The sequence below is a fragment of the Ovis aries genome, chromosome 20 (assembly GCF_016772045.2).
Source record: "Ovis aries strain OAR_USU_Benz2616 breed Rambouillet chromosome 20, ARS-UI_Ramb_v3.0, whole genome shotgun sequence".
NCBI classification, from domain to species: Eukaryota; Metazoa; Chordata; class Mammalia; order Artiodactyla; family Bovidae; genus Ovis; species Ovis aries.
The window spans coordinates 30,372,716-30,385,271 of NC_056073.1; the positions used below are offsets into that span (position 1 = coordinate 30,372,716).

The following is a 12,556-nucleotide window of genomic DNA, read 5'->3' on the forward strand; positions in this document are numbered from 1 at the left end:
AGAAGGCATGTCATTGGTTAGGATTGTGGCTTCATTTTAGCCAATGGGAATGCGAATTGGTATTCTTGCGTTCTAATTGGGCAGAACTAATTTCTGACGTCTTCTGGAACAGCCATCAATAAGACTGAGACGTTAACGTATCACCTTATTTGCATAAGAGCTTGTATATAAAAAGGAGTCATCGTATCTTCTGTGTGTTCTTCCCTTGAACTTGTTTAACCTGTTATTCGTCATGCCTGAACTGGCTAAATCTGCTCCGGCCCCGAAGAAGGGCTCCAAGAAGGCGGTGACCAAGGCTCAGAAAAAGGACGGCAAGAAGCGCAAGCGCAGCCGCAAGGAGAGCTACTCTATCTACGTGTACAAGGTGCTGAAGCAAGTCCACCCGGACACCGGCATTTCGTCCAAGGCCATGGGTATCATGAACTCCTTTGTAAACGACATTTTCGAGCGCATCGCGGGCGAGGCATCGCGCCTGGCGCATTACAACAAGCGCTCGACCATCACATCCAGGGAGATCCAGACGGCCGTGCGCCTGCTGCTGCCCGGGGAGCTGGCTAAGCATGCGGTGTCCGAGGGCACCAAGGCTGTCACCAAGTACACTAGTGCCAAGTAAACTGTGAGTCGGTTGCAAACGATTCTAACGGCTCTTTTAAGAGCCACCCATGTCCTCAGAGAAAGAGCTGATGCTTATTCTCCTTTTGCCCTGGGTCTTTGTAATTCTTTTACAGTATGTGATCTGGGAAGTAGAGCAGTTCCTCAACAGTCTTAGGAGTTTTTGTCACAGTAAGCTCGCGATCCACTAACATAACGTTGCCTGACCCTGGCAAAGCTCTGAAGTTCCTTGTGTAACCTTGGCTCTGATCTTTACTGTTTGTTACTCAGGAATTTCCTGCATGTAAGAGCTTTGCTACTCGTTCTGATAGCCATTAGGGTTAAGTAAGAGAGAACTTCAGTTCATGACACAAATACTTCCTAGTCGCCGGTCTGGGACTAGGAGTTTTGAGTCCTGCCTGGGTGCAGAGGTTAGGCGGGAAGTTTAAATTTGGCGGGTGAGCGCCAGCCCTTCCTCCCAGGTCCTGATTTGTTGCCGGCATCGGGGGAGGAACCACTGGTTTCCGAGCGCGGGACAAACCGACTAACTGCCGCCCAGCCCAGGCACTCACAGGCTCCTTGAGTAAACATTTTCGGCTAGTTCATCCTGCTTTTCATTTTTCCGTCTTAGCTCTTAGTCCCTTTCGAGAATAAGATGTATCACTTCCTCTCGAAATGTTCGTTGGAGAGTAAGGAACCTGATGGATATTTTCAGACTGAGAAATACTATCGCTTTGCTTCTAATTAGGATACTACTTTCCTTTTGCCCTATATTCATAAAATAGGAAACAGCAAGAGATGAAACACGACTTTTGCGGTTCAATGAACGCAGAGAAACTTGAGGCCTTTTGTCTCAGACTTTCCTCTAAAACAAAGATCAGTTTCTATTGTAACATTCCTTTGGTTGGTATTTTAAATCCTATTTTGACTTTGCCTAGAACCAGTGAAGAGGACCAGCGTTATTCAGGTTGTCACAAAAGAGAACGAGGCACACCCACAATGCTTCTGTAAATTATTGTTCAAAATTATGTGTCCCTTTGGGGTAAAAAGCCATGATTTATAAATCATTTGGACAAGTCCACCATGGCTGTTTATTTTGTTGTTTGGTTTTTGTTTTTTGGTTTAGGTGGTAATTTTCAATGAAATTACCTAATTTATCTAAAATGGATCTAAAGTTAGCATAGTAATAAAGCCTAAAAGCAATTAATGTTTTGTTAAATCCACTATCAGAGGTACTCTTCCCCTTTGTTGACCCAAAACCATACCCATGTTTCAACCCGCAGTTTTGAGTTTTGCCTGTCCAAAATTTCCTCCCATTTTTGAGCTTTTCCTAACAGCTTATCCAGCATTTGGAAACTGCCTCCATAATGTCTCATATATTGATCTCTGAGAGACAGCAGTAAGCAGCCTTAAAGAGACATCTTAGTTCCCTGCCCAGGAATCAGAAGTGTGTTCAGTTCAGTTCAGCTGCTCAGTTGTGTCTGACTCTGCAACCAAATGGATGCCAGGCTTCCCTGTCCATCAGCAACTCCCAGGGCTTGCTCAAACTCAGGTCCATCGAATCAGTGATGCCATCCAACCATCTTATCCTCTGTCATCCCCTTCTCCTCCTGCCTTCCATCTCGCCCAGCATCAGGGTCTCTTCTAAGGAGTCAGTTCTTCACATCAGGGGGCCGAAGTATTGGAGTTACAGCTTCAGTATCAGTCCTTCCAATGAATATTCAGGACTGATTTCCTTTAGGATAGACCGTTTGGATCTCCTTGCAGTCCAAGGGACTCTCAAGAGTCTTCTCCAACACCACAACTTAAAAGCATCAATTCTTTGGCACTCAGCTTTCTTTATGGTCCAACTCTCATGTCCATACATGACCACTGGAAAAACCATAGCCTTGACTAGACTGACCTTTGTTGGCAAAGTAATGTCTCTGCTTTTTAATATGCTGTCTAGATTGGTCACAGCTTTTCTTCCAAGAAGCAAGCATCTTTTAATTTCATGGCAGCAGTCACCATCTGCAGTGATTTTGGAGCTCAAAAATAAAGTCTCTCCTGTTTAAAGTCTATCCCAATAAAGTCTCTCCTGTTTCCATTGTTTACCCATTTACTTGCCGTCAAGTGATAGGACTGGATACCATGATTTTAGTTTTTTGAACGTTGAGATTTAAGCCAGATTTTTCACTTTCCTCTTTCACCTTCATCAAGAGGCTTTTTAGTTTATCTTCGCTTTCTGCCGTAAGAGTGGTGTATATTTGCAAATATGCATATCTGCATATTTGAGATTATTGACGTTTGTCCCAGCAACCTTGATTCCAGCTTGTGCTTTATTCAGCCTGGCATTTCGCATGATTCACTCTGCATATTAGTTAAATAAGCATGGTGACAATATACGGCCTTGATGTACTCCTTTCCCAATTTGGAACCAGTCTGTTGTTCCATGTCCAGATCTAACTGTTGCTTCTTGACCTGCATACAGATTTCTCAGAGGGCAGGTAAGGTGGTCTGGTATTACTATCTCTTTAAGAATTTTCCACAGCTTGTTATGATCTACACAGTCAAAGGCTTTGGTGTAGTCAATAAATCAGAAGTAGATGTTTTTCTGGAACTCTCTTGCTGATCCAACAGATATTGGCAATTTGATCTCTGGTTCCTTTGCTTTTTCTAAATCCAACTTGAACACCTAGAAGTTCTCAGTTCACCTACAGTTGAAACCTGGCTTGGAGAATTTTGAGCATTCCTTTACTAGCATATGAGATGAGTGCAATTGTGCGGTAGTTTGAACATTCTTTGAAATTGCCTTTCTTTGGGATTGGAATGAAAACTGACCTTTTCCAGTATGTGGCCACTGCTGAGTTTTCCAAATTTGCTGGCATATTGAGTGCAGCACTTTCACAGCATCATCTTTCAGGATTTGAAATAGCTCCACTGGAATGCCATCACCTCTACTAGCTTTGTTCATAGTGATGCTTCCTAATGCCCACTTGACTTTGCATTCTAGGATGTCTGGCTCTAGTCCAGTGATCACACCATCATGGTTATCTAGGTCGTGAAGATCTTTTTTGTATAGTTCTTCTGTGTATTCTTGCCACCTCATCTTAATATCTTCTGCTTCTGTTAGGACCATATCATTTATGTCCTTTATCGTGCCTATCTTTGCATGAAATGTTCCCTTGGTATCTCTAATTTTCTTGAAGAGATCTCTAGTCTTTCCCATTCTGTTGTTTCCCTCTATTTCTTTGCATTGATCGCTGAAGAAGGCTTTCTTATCTCTCCTTGCTATTCTTTTGGAACTCTGCATTCAGATGCTTATATCTTTCCTTTTCTCCTTTGCCTTTCACTTCTCTTCTTTTCCCAGCTATTTGTAAGGCCTCCTCAGACAACCATTTATTTTTCTTGGGGATGATCTTGATCACTGCCTCCTGTCCAGTGTTGCAAACCTTTGTCCATAATTCTTCAAGCACTCTGTCTATTAGATCTAATCCCTTGAATCTATTTGTCACTTTCACTGTATAATCGTAAGGGATTTGATTTAGGTCATACCTGAATGGTCTAGTGGTTTTCCCTACTTTCTTCAATTTAAGTAGGAATTTTGCAACAAGGAGTTCATGATATGAGCCACAGTCAGCTCCCAGTCTTGTTTTTGCTGACTGCATGGAGCATCTCCATCTTTGGCTGCAAGTAATATAATCAATCTGATTTTGATATTGACCATCTGGTGATGTCCATGTGTAGAGTCATCTCTTGTGTTGTTGGAAGAGGGTGTTTGCTAAAATCAGGGCATTCTCTTGGCAAAACTGTTAGACTTTGCCCTGCTTCATTTTGTACTCCAAGGCCAAATTTGCCTGTTACCCCAGGTATCTCTTGACTTCCTACTTTTGCATTCCAGTCCACTATGATAAAAAGGTTATCGTTTGAGGAGAGTTAGTTCTAGAAGGTCTTGTAGGTCTTCATAGAACTGTTCAACTTCAGCTTCTTCAGCATTAGTGGTTGGGGCATAGACTGGATTACTGTGATATTGAATGGTTTGCCTTGGAGATGAATAGAGATCATTCTGTCATTTTTGAGATTGCACCCAAGAACTGCATTACAGATTCTTGTTGACTATGAGGGCTACTCCATTTCTTCTAAGGCATACTTGCCCATAGTAGTCGATACAATGGTCATCTGAGTTAAATTTGCTCATTTCAGTCCATTGTATTGATTCCTAAAATGTTGATGTTCACTCGCCATCTCTTGTTTGAACACTTCAAATTTATCTTGATTCATGGACCTAACCTTCCAGGTTCCTATGCAGTATTGCTCTTTACAGCATCAGGCTTTACTTCCATCACCAGTCACACCCACAACTGGGCACTGTTTTTGCTTTGGCTCCATCTCTTCATTCTTTCTGAAGTTAGTTCTCCACTCTTCTCCAGTAGCATATTGGGCATCTACCAACCTGGGGAATTCATCTTTCAGTGTCATATCTTTTTGCCTTTTCATACTGTTATTGAGGTTCTCAAGGGAAGAACACTGAAGTGGTTTGTCATTCCCTTCTCCAGTGGGCCACGTTTTGTCAGAACTCTCCACCATGACCTGTCTGTCTTGGGTGGCCCTACATGACATGGTTCATAGTTTCACTGAGTTAGACAAGGCTGTGGTCCATGTGATCAGTTTGATTAGTTTTTTGTGATTGTGGTTTTCATTCTGTCTGCCCTCTGAGGGATAAGGATAAGAGGCTTATAGAAGCTTCCTGATGGGAGAAACTGACTGTGGGGGAAACTGGGTCTTGTTCTGATGGGTGTGGCCATGCTCAGTAAATCTTTAATCCAGACCTGGGTAGCTTGGATGAAAACCAGAAATCCACCAGGGGCTAGAGGCTAGAAGCAAAGTTCTTCTGGTTCTTGCCCTATTTAAAAAATTTATTTCTCTAAGAGGCAAAAACTTTAAAAACAGTTTATTATTATTTACTATTTATTAAATTTATTATTTAGAGACACAGCATAAGTGGGAGAGCACACTGAGAAACAGTTTGTCTTTTTTTTTAAAGACAAAAACAAGATAGAAACACCCACCCAGAGAGAAAGGGTGTGGGTATCCTCCCTGATGAGGAGTGTAGTAAAGAGGCAGTTAATTTATATAGGGCAGTTCTTTCAGGTCTTTGTTTACCTTTGGCCAATTACCTTGATTCTAATCCCACATCTGACCTGTTCTAGGACATGCCTCAACATGAGCTTACATCTTTTCTTCAAGATGGATTCCACCACTGAGGCCTGTGGAAAGTTTGTCATCAGCTGTTATGGGATGGCACTCCCTCCCTTTTGACCCCACCCCCACCCACAAGGCGTGTTTATGTGCAGGGAGGTCTCCCTAACCTCCTGAGTGATCATCTTATCTCTTTACTCCAGCATCTAATGGAATGCAAATCAGAAAAATCATTGTAAAAAAATAAAATATTTGAGGCAGTCGAAGTTTTTTTTTCTAGTACTAGTTATTGGATGATGTTACAAATCATTTAAAATTTTTCTTTGGAGAGAAAATCTTGTATTTTGTTTAATTCTGTATCTGTTGGGATGTTTGAAATATTCATGATTGAAACATTCATGATTGAAACAACATGTTTATGATTTCTTTACACTGTAACCTTCTCCCACAGTGTACCTGGTGGGTGGATAAAGAAACAACACAAGGAATGTTGGTTAATTGTTGAAGCTTTGCCTGATGGGCACTTGGAAGTACCTCGTTCTCTTGTCAACTTCTGTGTATATTTCAATGTGTCCCTTCCCTGCCTCCCTTCCCCTTTCCCTGAAAAATGTTTCTTTAAAAAGCTGGCCCAATTAACGAACATAATTCTCTTCCAGTCAATAAGGAGTGATAATCAGAGGAATCAAATATTGGTGAAGAGAAATTCTGGAGACTAAACTGAGGAAACCAGGAGAGGCGCGGTTTGCACAGGGGAGTTCATAGCAGCGGTCCCCTTCTTCCAGCGTACAGGCTCGACAATCAAGAAACGCTGTCGCCATCTTGGTGGCCCTTCAAGATAATACAGTTAATATTTTATTCTGTGGTTTCTGTTAGGCAGTCCATTGCTAGACTTTAATAACTGTGTATGTAAAAATACAAGGAACAATACTACTTCAAACACAATTCTCATCTGACCAAGTCCTCTCATCAATAACAAAGAACCACGTTATTAGTTTCTTATGTTCCTGTCTGGAATTTCTTTATACAAACGCAAATATATAAATGTGGATTCTCTATGTCCACTTTAACTCAAATGGCCAATGGCTATATTCCTCTCAAGTTCTGCCCCTGATTTTCTCATTATCTAGCTTGGAATACTTTCCTATTAGTAAGTAGAGTAGCTAAGACTTCTCAGCAGGTGCACTTGAACCAGTGACCTGAGGAGGGTAATCAGAGGCCAAAGCTGTTATTACACTGGCTGCATCTTCCCTGAAAAGAAGCCTGATGCTCATTTGAGAGGAAGCATGGGTCTCTTGACAAGCTGCTCAGGAGCTGAACCTGGTCAGGAGAGTTGTGGGGTGGCTGAATTCATGTTCCCTTCCTGGAATGGGACCACTGTGCTTTGTAAGGAAGGGACATTGAAGTCCTAACACAGGTATTTGTCCTGTTGGTGAGGCATTCTTTGAATGTCATCTTTCTATCTGAGCCACCCCAAGCAAATTTCCAGTTCCTACTTACTGTTCTTCATAATATGTATCAAGATCTGACATGCTGTATACTTTACTTATCCTCACCATACCATCCTCTTCACCAGAATGTAAGTCAACTGAGAGCTGAATTTCTCTGTTTTAGTCTACTTTGATCATGATTGTATCCCCCAGCTTCTAGAACAGTGGGTGGCACACAGTATATCTCTAAATAAATGGATGGAGTAATATTCTCCCCTTTTGTTATGGGAGACCTCAAAGACTTTACTTTCTTGGGTGGATGATTCAGCGGAAAAACAAAACAAATTGTCTCCACTTCCTGCCATTCTCCGAGTGCTTCTTCTGGCTGAACTTCCAGTTTTCTTCCCCTGCAAAAAACAACAACAACAACAACAACAACAACAACAAACCTTAGGTTTTGTTAAAAATTCAGGTTTCTCCTTCTTCATGAATTTTGCTTATTAATGATTACTATTACATACATTATTTTATTTTTATATGCCCAAAAAAAGGGAAATGTCATATTGAGTTACTTCAAGATATTCTGTCTTCTCTGAATCTCCATTCTGTCAGGAAAGACATGCACCCTTGCTGGCTTCAGGGTTTCAATTAACAAGAAATGACAAATCCACCTTTCTTCAGAGTACTGTTTACTGGATTGTTTCTCTCAGAAAAGAAACACCACCAGTGTCTAAGGAATCCTCCACATGGGTCAACAAGACTTCCATTTTACCCCTACAGTTAGAGGAACCCAACGTTAGAGGGTGGTGCTGTAGATGACATCCCATGCTCATCTAGCAGTAGAACTTGGTGGACTTTTGACTGAGGACAGTTGTGTTTGTCTTTGGCTAGTTTTTTTTTTTTTTTTCTTTCTTCACCAGCTCTCATTTTCTCCAAGTTTCTTACCTTCTGAAATTTCAGTCATCTTTTTTTCACTACCCATAGTCTCCTCCCTGGCCATATTAGATGGAGTATTCCATCTAGTCCAACCAATGAAGGAATGAATTACTTTGAATTTGTCTCCAGCCTAAACTCCTTCTTACTTTAAATCTGCACTTGTAAACAAATGACCTGAGATACTTTTTGAAATACGACCAAAAGGACCTGAGCAGTAATTGCCACTATCTGTTCATTGGAAGGACTGATGCTGAAGCTGAAACTCTAATACTTTGGCCACCTCATGTGAAGAGTTGATTCATTGGAAAAGACCCTGATGCTGGGAGGGGTTGGGGGCAGGAGGAGAAGGGGACGACAGAGGATGAGATGGCTGGATGGCATCACCGACTCTATGTACATGAGTTTGGGTGAACTCCGGGAGTTGGTGATGGATAGGGAGGCTTGACGTGCTCGCAAAGAGTCGGACATGACTGAGTGACTGAACTGAACTGAACTGAACTGATTCAGGACTAGATCAGGGAAAGATAAAAAGTGAGTCACTCACATTGTTTTACTGAGTCCAGTTTAACTTTTCATGAACACATATCATTATCCTCATTTAAGATGTGAAGCTGAGGCTCAGGGGAAATAGCTTCTTCAAGTCACATGGCTAACTGGCAAAGCCACTAGTGGAAAGCAGACTTTTATTTTTACTCTAAAATGCATGTTCTTTCATCCACCTCATGTTCTCTCCACATTCCTTCTTCACATGTGCTTGCCAGTTCTCTTCATATATATTTACAGATTTGAGGATTTCTTCACCAGTTAAATACATATCCGAACTCCAAGGACTTGCCAAACCTTGTAGATTATTCCTGCACATTCTTTTCCTTTTCACTTATTTCTTCATCCATTCGTGGCAAATAGTACTGTAGAGGAAATGCTGTGTCACATATAGGCCACCTCTGACTTTAGAGGCTGATAGAAGGTACATAGTCTGGCATCTGGGGCCCTTCCATGTTTGAATAACTTCTGATTTCTGCACCTCTAGTTACACCATCTTGCAATCTTTCTGACACAGCTAAAGAAATGTGATTCAAAACTCAGCACAGGGAGAGGAGAAAAGAAGTACTAAAAGGGACAGATTTCAGGGACAACAGATAAGTTCACTGTCTTGATTGAGGTCATGGTATGCGTATATATATGTCAAAATTCATTAAAATGTACCCTGTAAATATATGCAGTTCATCATATACCAGTTATACTTTAATAAAGCTATTTTTAAAATAAAAGTAAAAATTCATTTCTTGGGTCAAAATATAATAGGAAAAAGCAAAACTGCAATATATCTTTTTAAAGTTAGTTATGAAAAGCCTACAAGTAAGGAACAAGAACTCTAACTCACCAGTGGAAATGAATTAGAGCCTGGGAAGTACACCCAGGAAAATTTGTCTGATATCTATTCTGTGGCTTATGAGAGTCTCACCTTACGTATAGTCAAGGATATCACTTAGCAGGCCAAGAAGATTAAATGAGTACCTCAGGGAAAGAGGACACCCTTTCTTTCAGTTTGGGGTACTTTAGCTGCAACGTGGTAGAGTGAAAAACATGTGTGTCATGTCTATTACCACAAAGAACAAATTTTAATCTCCCAATGGGGTAAAATATGACTTTATTGTTGCTTTATGATACAACCTTCAATTCATTGAAAGTCTCACATGGAGTCCTGCAAGTCACTCTACCCAGACTTTCCCAACCATTTCCCCTACCAAATCCTGGGATTCTGACAGTCTCTAAATGATGCTTCTTTTCATGTGGCCTTTGCACAGGGTGTCTTCATTTTCAAGTTCTCAGGGGCACAATTTGGAAATATCCAATCCAATCACTCTTCAGCAACCGATTCTTGGTTCCACCCTCAAGCAGCATACTGAATGTGGCCTCTTAGAAAGTGGTTTGTGTGGTTGTCATCTGAAACTAAGTTACCTCCAAATTCCTTTAACTCATGTTCTCATCTCTTCAGTTCTATCAGTTCAGTTCAGTTCAGTTCATTTCAGTCGCTCAGTCTTGTCCGACTCTTTGCGACCCCATGAATCGCAGCACACCATGCCTCCCTGTCCATCACCAACTCAGGGAGTTCACTCAGACTCACATCCATCGAGTCAGTGATGCCATCCAGCCATCTCATCCTCTGTCGTCTCCTTCTCCTCCTGCCCCCAATCCCTCCCAGCATCAGAGTCTTTTCCAATGAGTCAACTCTTCGCATGAGGTGGCCAAAGTACTGGAGTTTCAGCTTCACCATCAAGAAATCCCAGGGCTGATCTCCTTCAGAATGGGCTGGTTGGATCTCCTTGCAGTCCAAGGGACTCTCAAGAGTCTTCTCCAACATCACAGTTCAAAAGCATCAATTCTTCGGCGCTCAGCCTTCTTCACCATCCAACTCTCACATCCATACATGACCACTGGAAAAACCATAGCCTTGACTAGATGGACCTTAGTCAGCAAAGTAATGTCTCTGCTTCAGTGCTATACATTTCTTCAATTTTGGTCAGTAGATTTGTTCTTGAGAATCTAATTCAAATTCTGCCTTGATCTGCTTGTTCTGCTGACTGTATCTGTTGATAAACTTATTTTATTGCTCATTGGAGTAATAACTTTTAAAATGAGGGACTGGAGAGACCAGATTCCAGTTTCTACCAGCTTTGTCTGTCTTTTACTTATCTCTTCCTCCATTTCCCTGAAGGAACTCCATCAAATGACAATAGCCGAATCAACGGTCAAGGGAAACTAGGAAAATCCGCACATATCACTGTAACAGTTGTGAGTAGGGAAGTAAGAGCAGCCTTCTCGTACGTAGGTAAATTCAAACTTTGGATGTGGGTAGGTGATCTTCCCTTCTCCTTACTAAAAATGCCACGTCGACGAAGGTGGGATTCGAACCCACGCGTGCAGAGCACAATGGATTAGCAGTCCATCGCCTTAACCACTCGGCCACCTCGTCTTCACATTTCAGGTGCTTGGCAAGGTTTATTTCAGAGTTCATACTCGGGAACTCACTATTTCAGAGAGAAAGACGGTTAGGAGATGGCTGGGAGACGTGGAGGTGGCCCGTTTTCACACGAATGGACAAAGAACTGGATTGGAAAAACTGCGACGGGGGAAAAAAAAACAAAACCCAAGCTTAGCGCTCACAGGAGACTTGGTAGAAACACGTTTTTCGTTTTCTCCCGCTGCGGGCAGGGGGCACCTCAGCATCAAGTCCGAGTTTGCTGTCACTGTCTCGCGTCCGGGGAGCCTGGTCCAGCACCCCCAGAGCGCAGCCGAAAAGACTACAGGGAGCAGAGGTTCCCAAAACCAGTTCCCCTGGAGTCGTTGTCAGGGAAGCTGGCGAATGTGGACTCCTAACGCGGGGTTAATAAAATAATTTGGAAAATTATACGATGAACTCTGACTAGGGCTCAATTTCTATTCAATGTTATTGCCCCTTTTGCAGTACTTTAGGGTGAATTGTGTAGAAAAGAATCCTTAATTCTTGGGGTTCTCCTCTCGGATCATCCGCATCAGAGGAACCATTAACTCTGTTTTCCTTCCAAATACCCGTGTGTTTCTTGAATGGTTTCCTAGAGGAAATGTTTCCCAATTTTCATTTGCTCTTACAAGGGGTGCAGTGCTAAAAATGTTAAGTGACTCATTTTTTAAAATGAGTTGAAAAAATGTTTCTGGGAAAGAGTGAAAAAACCTATTTTAGCTGTTTTGGGGAGTTTTGATTGGTTTGGTTGTTTCATGGAATGAGTAACATACACATGAATGAACATGAGTACAGACTAATTATAATGAATCATAAATGCCTGAGAAAAGATGGTAATACTGAAGGTGAGCCTTGTGGTGAGAAATTTTCTAGAGGTTAGAAAAATGAGGATGTCCCAGACTGAGGAAGGGGTATGTTCAAAGGTGAGGAATACCAAGAAAACTGTTGGAAATCACTGTGGCTGGTGTGCTGAAGCACATGAGAGGCTGGTCAGGAAACATCAATAAATCTGAGAATGTAAGTTGGTCATGAAGATTTTTCTTGTGAAGATTAAGTAAATCAACAGGATGAACAACAGCAAACATGGAAGAAATCCTGTAGGAAGAGATTCCTGCTTCATTTTCATACTCATAGTGTGAGTGTTACCTAAAGGTGCATGGGGGAGGGGGGTGCGGTCTGGCAGCTTACTGCTCAAAAGCTACTAAACAGGCCAGGTTGGTGGAAAGGAAAGTTTGTTTTATTTCAGATGCTGGTAACTGAGCGTAGAGGTGGCAGACATGTGTCCACAGGCCAACTCCCCGCTCTTCCCCCACCACAAGCAGGGGATGAAAGCTTTTATAGACAGAGTCCTTGGTGGAGGAGCTAGCTACATGCAGAAACAGCACAGTCATCTCTAACAGTTACCTTGAAATTCATCATC

At 41.9% G+C, this 12,556-nt stretch overlaps 1 protein-coding gene and 1 non-coding gene across 2 annotated transcripts; one reads left to right on the forward strand and one right to left on the reverse strand.

Annotated features, from left to right (window-relative positions):
• The first annotated feature begins 194 nt into the window (after positions 1–194).
• Positions 195–9,410, forward strand: LOC101102272 (histone H2B type 1-J). Its single transcript, XM_042237200.2, has 2 exons — positions 195–616; positions 6,426–9,410. The coding sequence occupies exon 1, from the start codon at positions 233–235 to the stop codon at positions 611–613; it is 381 nt and encodes a 126-aa protein (XP_042093134.1). The 5' UTR covers positions 195–232; the 3' UTR covers positions 614–616; positions 6,426–9,410.
• Positions 9,411–11,027: 1,617 nt separating this feature from the next.
• TRNAS-GCU (transfer RNA serine (anticodon GCU)) lies at positions 11,028–11,109 on the reverse strand. The gene has a single exon. It is a non-coding gene; the product is annotated as a tRNA-Ser (tRNA).
• Positions 11,110–12,556: the final 1,447 nt, after the last annotated feature.